We start from the raw sequence: 8,327 nt of genomic DNA on the forward strand, positions 1-8,327 counted from the left end.
AAACACTGGCACAGTAACTCCATCATGCAACACTTCCATGAGAAAATATCAGAGGGTGGGTGCAAGAGAGCAAGCCATAAAGAAATTTATTCCCCCTTCTTTGCCACTCCACTCCAACAAGAAAGGAAGAGAACAGGAGAGTGTCTTTCCAGGGAACATCTCAGGTTTTTATTTTGAGACAGAAACACAGCCCTGCGTAGACCCAAAGCTCTGTCAAATCTAGTTAAAAAGCATTTGAAGACACCACAACTAGAACACATCTACATTTAGCTAAGCCACTGTGCAAGAATGCTGCTTAAATAAACAACATTCTCCTCCTCCCTCTCCCCACCTTCACTGTTCAAGCTCCCTTTTAACTTACCCAAGGCAATCAGCACAACTTGAGATAAATATGTTTGTCCCTTGGATTAAAGGTATCCTGTTAAAGGATACTTATTCCGTACCCACTGGCAAGCACAAAAATAGTAAGAAATGGAAACACTGTGGATAACAGTCACGTACTACAGACAGAAGCTCTAGCAGACTGGCCAGGCTTTCTTATTACATTAATATCCCATCTTTCCTCCAGTGACCTCTCTTCTCCCCACTATTTTATCCTTACAACAACAGAGGAAGAGAAATTAGAATGAGGGCTAAATTATGCACACCTGGGCTAAGGTTGCCTGATGAGCTCCACAGCTGGGTGGAGATTCGCACCTGGGTCATTGCAGGTCGTAGTCCAGCACTCTCTAACCCACACCCCTGTAAAGAAGAGTTGCAGACATTGTACAGAGACCAACAAAAGTCACAAGCCTAGAGCATTTGGAAAGTATTCCTGGTCCTTTTGTGCTAGTATCAATTTTTTGTTACCTTCTCTGACAGACTTACTAGGGAAGAAGCCTTCTATAGACTTTCATCTTGAGTAGACACTGATAGAACTGCAGTGTTAAGTAAGGAATATTTCCAACTCAGGCATTTAGTTGTGGTATTTTGAAGAATTGCCTTAGCATGTTTGGGTTTTTTCTACTCTATATTGCAAACTTAATGGCTGAATTCTGCAATTCTTATTATTTTTAATTCTAATTAAAATTTGCTCCACAATTGTTCATTTGGTACAATGAAAACAAGCTGTGAATTTACCGTAATCTTTCTCAACAATATCAAGCATTCTCTAGGGTTTCGCTTTTGGTATTCAGAGTCATCTCTCTCCAAAAAAAAGTTTAAGATAGACGGGATGTACGTCAGACGCATTTGTAGAACAGGAAAATGCTTCCTTCCCCCAATGCTGTTTTGATTCTCCCAAGTATTCCAAGTTTTAGCTCACCCCTTTAGCTCTGGATAAGGAGGTCCATCAGGATAAGCAAAGTATTTAAACTGATCAAGCAATTTCTCTCTATTGCCCCTTGAAGACATGGCAACAAATGGTCAGTGTTAAGAATTTTTAGTGTTGTTAGCCGCCCTGAGCCCAGCTTCGGCTGGGGAGGGCGGGATATAAATAAAATTTATTATTATTATTATTATTATTATTAATTGTCAGCTCCATGCTGTGAACAGCTGCCAATGAACAGATTCTAAAAACTGGGCTCCACATAGCAGCTGTGATGGGAGCAGTGGCCCATCATAGGTTGTTTGAACATTAGATGGGGAAGGCCAACCTTAAAAATTAAAGAATGTTAATATCAGATTTGTATTGTGCTCAATATGCAACACAGCACATTCAAGTGTGTTTTTTCCACTACAGAGTTAAAATCCTCTTTTAAAAATAAAATTCTCTACATGTTTACCTGCAAAAATCTAACTGTATTTAGGGGGTGGGTGAGCATAACCTTCAGAAAGTGTGTTTAGGACTGCAACTTTAAAATATGACAGTGACAAGAGTTTACATCACTTATTCACCGATTATCTGCTGCAATTATTCTAGACAAGGTCTGAAAATCCAGAAATGGGACTTTTGCAGGAAGCAGGCAAGAGGAGCATGAACGCAAAGCAAGATGCAATGCAACTTAATTTTTCAGCATGGTACAAGATCTCAGTATCATTTGGAACCTAAGCTTCCAACCTAAGGTTCAGTTACAACTTCACATTCAAGAAACATGCCCAATGCAGCTATAGCAACAAGTATTTCCAGTTTCTTACTGTGTGCCCTTTTTAAGGTAAACCAGTTTAAACTGAGAAGGTACTGAAAATATTTGCTGGGAAGAAGTGGGAAGAAGACATCAACAACTATCAGCAGAAATACTCCAAATACTTACAGCAGTAAGGAATGTTATTCTTGGTTGAGCTTTGCAGGCTTAAAAATTTGCATTTAAAGTTCCAAATGCCCTTCAGAGGCCCACAAAGAGACAGGAGTATTTGTTAAACATTAGAAAGCTCTGTGGGAGAACCAAGTGCTAATGAGGAGATTTTTGCATTTCCTCAAACTCTTTCTGAAAAAAAGCCTTCCTAAACGGTCCTTTTATTTACCAAATTCAGGCATTCTTTCTCATTTCCCCCCCTAAATAACCACACATAGAAATGGTAAAAAGTCACCCAGTTTCTTGGTATGAACAGGCTTGACCCTGCTAAGAACCAGTCCTTTTAAAAATACATTCAGATGGGGGGGGGGGGTTAAGCCTAAGTAGTGCATGTACATAGCAATAATCAAGGGAAAACTTTGCCCACTCTGTCCTCAAGTCATGACTCTTATCTCCAAAGTAGTCAGGACCAGCTAAGAAGTTTGCTGGGAAGCAAGCTATCTTCTTAACAATGAAGCCAATGGAAAATTCCACTGTGGCACTACCGCCAACCAAGAGGAATGTCGCAATGAGGAATGTCCGCTCACAAATTGAACTTCCAGTTCATGCAGTTGCTACTAGAATCTAGATTGTATTATTTGGGGATCAGAATGCCTACTTAATTACGACAGTAACAAATTGTTAGACTATAGATTTATGCCAAGTACGATTCTCTTCTTTTAAATAAATAAAAAAATGCTAGTACTTGGAAAAATGGCACTAAATTGAGATTATCAATGTGCTGCAGACTTTTATTTATACATTTAATGCAACGTGATTATATGCCTATCCTTGCTTACAGCCTACAGGTGTAATTTTAAAGCATTATAAAAATAAACTTATAGCAATTTGCTCTTGCTTTCTTATTTTGTTCCAACTACTGCTATTTTATGTTATGTGACTAATGGGAAGCTTGCCAGAATTCAAATTTAAGGGCATTTGGGTCTAGATTTTGGTTTAAATGATTAGTTTATTAGGAGTGCAATTCTAAAAGTTATGTTTTCCTTTCATTTTATTAAGTGTTTGATCCTTCTAAGAAAAGTTTCTTCATGAGCAGCATAAAAGTCTCTCATCTCACTCAATATAGGAACTTCCAAAACAGCATGTTACTGGGTGCTTTTCAACATCATCAGAAGTGAGAACTTTGACACACTACACAGCATTATATTTTTATAACAGGAAATTGATTTTAGGTATTATCCAGTGCTTAAAGTTGAGGAGACAACAAGCTCAAAAGCACCTCTCCTGTTATGCAATAATCTCAGGATCATTTCATTTTCATGTTTCCTTCCCAATCAAATAAACTCAATAGTGACTGCATTATTTTTGTTATTTTTTTTCCTGCCCAGAGACAACCTCTAGACAACAGTGACAGGAATATTTTTGGAAACTGTGAACACTCTATAAGTAGCATGATTATTATTTGGGGGGCGGGCTGCAACACAACATACACACCAAAAGAAACTCACATAACTTATATTTTCTTTAACTAAAGAAAAATTCAAACAGCGAAGAGTCTTGTTTAAAAATGAAAAAGAGCAAAAGTTGAATCACCATGAGAGAGAGGGGGAGAGACTGGGCTTCAAAGCCATCTTGAAACCACATCCTCTGACCATGTAAGCCTTTGTCTATATCCCACATGTGCAAGCTCTAGCTGTTACGCAGCAGCGAGAGAAAGGAACTTTACATATGCTCAGAGGCATTTGGTTCCATAGGTCAGCCTTGGGTCGTATTACACCCTGGCAAACTTCTAGAAGCTACACATTCGGAGATTTATTTGCATGCCACAATCCTCCACAAAATCCACAAGCTAAGAGATGGTGAGCCTTATTTCCTATTTCCATAACTGTGGACTTGTAGCATTCCCATTTTAAGAACCCACAGTCTAAACTGCAGAGCGTAGACTGGCAAAGTTATCTGCTCATGTAAACCACTATTTTCAAGAAAACAAATGGGGAAGGGAATCCTGAAGGAGCAGGTTTAGTCCATCTCAGGAGACAATCTTGCAATGCTGGGAAGAGACATGGAAGTCACAAAAAGGAACTTGCAACAAAGTGAAAAAATGTGTCCTGTTTGCAGAGTTCACAGGGCTTCAATTGTCCGCTCTCGCACTTGATTCTGATTTCAGTACTGTGTGTTAAACTTGTTAAATTCATGCCCCCCCCAACCAGAACACACACATCACTTGTTCTTCAGCATCCCGCGAAGTTTTGCTCTTAAGAACCATCCTCTCTTGCCTGCAGCACATGCCCCCCCCCCAAAGCAGCTCTACTGCTTTGTACAGCATTATGGAGATTTACTCCAGTTAAGCGTGGACAGCTCCACGTGAACAAAGCATGCAAGACGCAGGAACAGGGCTGGAAGCAGCAAGCACACCGTGTAGGTGTAAAAAGGGGGAGAATTAAAGGAAATTAAGGTTGCCAGATGTCCTGGAAAGGAAGGGCAAACGCTCTTTTAAAAGGCGCGGGGAGGGAGGGGAGGAAACTGACAGCCCTATAGAAAGATAAATCCCATTTCAGTACAGCTACAAGACAATATCAAGAGGAATAAATGAAGCTATACAATAAGGGGAATTGCCAAATGTACGGAAAAAGTATACATTTCCTGCAAAAGACAAGCGGAACTTGTAAGAACCGCTATAAATTCTTAACAGAGCAACAATTTGCACAGGAGGGACGCCTTATTTCGCAGCATTCCTCTTGAGGCTCTTATGGGCACAGATTCAAAAATAATTCCAATTAACACAAATCGGTTACACCTTAGCATCTTTGAACCACCTTCATAGAAACCACAAGGCAGATCAGAGGGTAATTTGTCTCCTTTGATTCTCTCAGTGCACACTTGTGAACAAAATCCGGGTTGATAGTTAAGTACAGAAACAGGGTCCTATATAGTAATAGCTGTGAATTTAAGTCATGCAACCTAGTGCTGTTAACCAGCAAAACCAAAACGGTGTTCAAATATGCCTCTTCTGTAGGTGCTCTTTAATTCAGATCGCTCCACCCAGGATGGAAAGAGCACAGCCGCACATGATATAAGCAAAGAGTAACACGTTTCCACGTTACATTATCTTCCGTTTTAAAAAAAGACCTCAAAAAAATCCCAGAACAAAGCAAGCAGCCATTTGAAGCTGATTTGGGGCAGGACTCCGGAGGGGGTTCTCAGATCAAGAAGCTGAATACACGCGGTTCAGAGACTTTATTGCTTAATTTAACCCAATACCGTTATTGCAAGCTGCTCTCTATCCAATGCAACTTACAAAGCCCCAAACATCAGGGCAGGCGAGGGCAGTTTGCAGTACCCCCTTGAGCCCCGGCTCCTCTCTCCCTGTTGAACTTCAGAGGCGGCTTCTCTCCCCGCCTCCCCACCCGGTCCAACATCACTCCCACAAGGCGATTCGGATCAAGGCACAGGAGCCAACTCCTAGGGCTAACCCAATAAAATATTTGAGGATGCCAAACCCCCCCCCCAAAAAAAAGTTCATAGGCACTGCCATTCAAGTGGTGTCTTGGGATCAATTAGGTGAGGCGAGGATTCCCTCCCCCGCCCCCCAAATGCTCGATTCCATTTGGCACGCCTGATTCGGATCAAGGAGTCGAGGCGAGCCACTCACCTCGTCGTCGTGGTGCTGGCAGTAGTTGACCCGGTCGGAGAAGACGGAGGAGAGGATGGTGTAAGGCGCGGCGGAGTAGGGCTGGCTGAGGGCGAGCTGCGCGGCCGCCGAGGCGGGCCCGGCGCCGGTGGAGGCGGTCGGGCCCGGGCCGAAGCGCTCGATGAAGTGGTCCTTGGTGAGGCGGACGCGCTGGTGGGCGCGCACGCAGTTGTCGCACAGGTGCTCCTGGCAGTCGAGGCAGCGCGAGCTGGCGGCGTTGCCTTCGTCGCACGAGCTGCAGCGAGGCTCGCCCTGGCGGCTGTGCGGCCGTCGGAGCAGCAGCGACGAGCCTCCGCCGCCCCCCGACGACGCCGAGCCGGCCACGGAGCCCGGCGACGAGCCGCCGCCGGCCGAGGCGCGGTGTTGCTGCTGCTGCTGCTGTTGCTGCTGCGGCGCCGGCTGCTGTCGAGGGTGGTGGTGGTGCCGGTTGTTGGTGCTGCTGTTGCTCCCTCCGACGACGCCGGGTCCGCCGGGGCGCCCGTTGTTCTTCTGGTCCTCGGCAGCGGCCGCCACGACGACCACGTCGAGCAGGTTGCTGAGGAGGAAGTTGGACGAGGGCAGCGCGTCCATGCCCGACGGCTCCGAGATCACCACCTTCTGGTCGCAGATGGGGCAGCGCAGCTTGAGAGAGTCCCCCGCGGCAGGGTGGCGCTGCGCCTCCAGGCACTGGCGGCAGAAGGCGTGCAGGCAGGGCAGGACGTGCAGGCGCCTCGACGGGGCGCACGAGGAGGACGACGAAGACCCCCCGCCGCCGCCGCCGCCTCCTCCTCCTCCACCACCCCCTCCTCCTCCAGACGAGGTGGAAGTCTGCGAGGACGACGACGAGGTGGACGAATTGGACGAGACCGGAGCCGGCGAGCCGCACATCTCCTTGCACAGCGGGCAGATCTGGAAATCCGACTCGGGGAACGAAGCCATTGGGGATTGCGGGAGGGGGGGGTCCGGGGGAGGAGAGAAGAGGGAGGGGCACCGGGCTAGCAAGGAGGCCGCATGAACCCCGGCGAGCTGCGGAGACCCGCTTGGCGAGCCCCGGTGGGTGGCATCAAGGAGGCGCGGTGTGAGGGCGCTGCTCCGAGCTTCCTCCTTTCGGGTTTGGCGGGCCGGTGGGTCTGGCCTCTCCTCCCTCCTGGCTTTCCCGTCCGCCGCCCTCTTTTAAGCTCCTTCAGGGCCCGGGTCTCTTTCCCTGCCGCGCCCCGCGACTGGCTGCGCGCTGCTGCTGCGTCTTAAGCCGTTTCCGAGCCGCCGTCGCGCCTTCCTCCTTCCCTCTCGGCGCAGCGCTTCTGGGACGGCGGGGCGGGCGACCGAAGCTTTCCTGGTCTGGAAAGTGCATCGGCGCCCTCGCGTTGAAATCCAGCGCGGAGTGGACGTCGCCGGGCGATTATTCTTCCTCCTCTTCCTCCTCCTTTGACCAGGGAAAAAAACAACAACTAAATAATGGGGAGGGGGGAAGAAGTCTCTGAACCCAGGACCTCTTTCCGCCGGTCTCAGAAGATGGGGAGAGCTGGGCCGGGGGGGTGGTGGAAATGTCGATGGAGAAGAGGGAGGGAGGTCTTTGGGTTCACTTCTTTCTTGAGAGACTCCGGGAAAGGCGCAAGTTGTTGCCCAGGCAGGCTTCGCCGGCCCCGATCCTCGCACGCCGGCCCCGCCACCGCATGTCGGGAGAAGCTGGAAGGAGAGAGAGATGGCGATCCGGCTGGCGCAGCAGCTTCTGGGCAGGCGGGCTCCCCAAAAGAGAAATGGTGTGCGCGCGCGCGGAGAGGAGGGGAGGGGTAGTTGCGAATGAATGAAATGAATGAATGGAGCGGAGCGCGCGATCTTACGCTAACGAGCTTGGCGTCTTGCCTTTGGTCCACGCCTTCCGCAGGTCTCGGGGGAGATCGGGCGATCGCATCGATCAGGTCCTCGCTTAAGATCTCCCGGAAAAAGAACACAAAACCCCAGCAACCGCCCACGCGGTCTCTCTCGGTCCTCTCGGGCGCACACGGGCTCAGACCGGCGAAAGCCGGGGAGGAGAGCAGCAGTAGCGGCAGGTCCCGGCCGGCCGGCCTGAATTATTCATGGGGGGCGTATTATATTCACTCGCGCAAATTGGAGCGGCGCTGCAATGCTATCCGAGTGGCCCACGCTCACCCACCCCCTTCTTCGTCTCCTCTCTCGTGTGTGTGTGTTTTTTACGCGCCCGAGCCTCGTCAGTATCCAAGATCACATTTCCTTTGTCATTACGCCCCTTCGCGTGGTCTTCTGAGGGGTGTGTGTGTGCTTAAAATCCTCTTTCTTAAAATAAAAATAAAAATGGTGCTTTCTGTCCTCAGAAACTCACGGAAACAGAAAGGGAGAGCCGGCAGCGGGTTTGAATTAGCAGCAGTTACGCAGCAGCATGGAGGTCCCGCGATTGAGAGACCAAACGCATTTGATTCCAACAG

General features: G+C 48.0%; 1 protein-coding gene across 1 annotated transcript in view; it reads right to left on the minus strand.

Annotated features, from left to right (window-relative positions):
* The window catches only part of TRIM71 (tripartite motif containing 71), a 56,738-nt gene extending 48,707 nt beyond the window's left edge, over positions 1-8,031 (minus strand). Inside the window, exon 1 of the mRNA XM_080974659.1 lies at positions 5,866-8,031. Within this exon, the coding sequence (XP_080830785.1) occupies positions 5,866-6,822 (957 nt within the window). The 5' untranslated portion in view covers positions 6,823-8,031. The remainder of the gene's footprint in view (positions 1-5,865) is intronic.
* Positions 8,032-8,327: the final 296 nt, after the last annotated feature.

Source organism: Podarcis pityusensis (genome assembly GCF_964106645.2).
Source record: "Podarcis pityusensis genome assembly, chromosome: 12".
In the NCBI taxonomy this organism is placed as follows: domain Eukaryota; kingdom Metazoa; phylum Chordata; class Lepidosauria; order Squamata; family Lacertidae; genus Podarcis; species Podarcis pityusensis.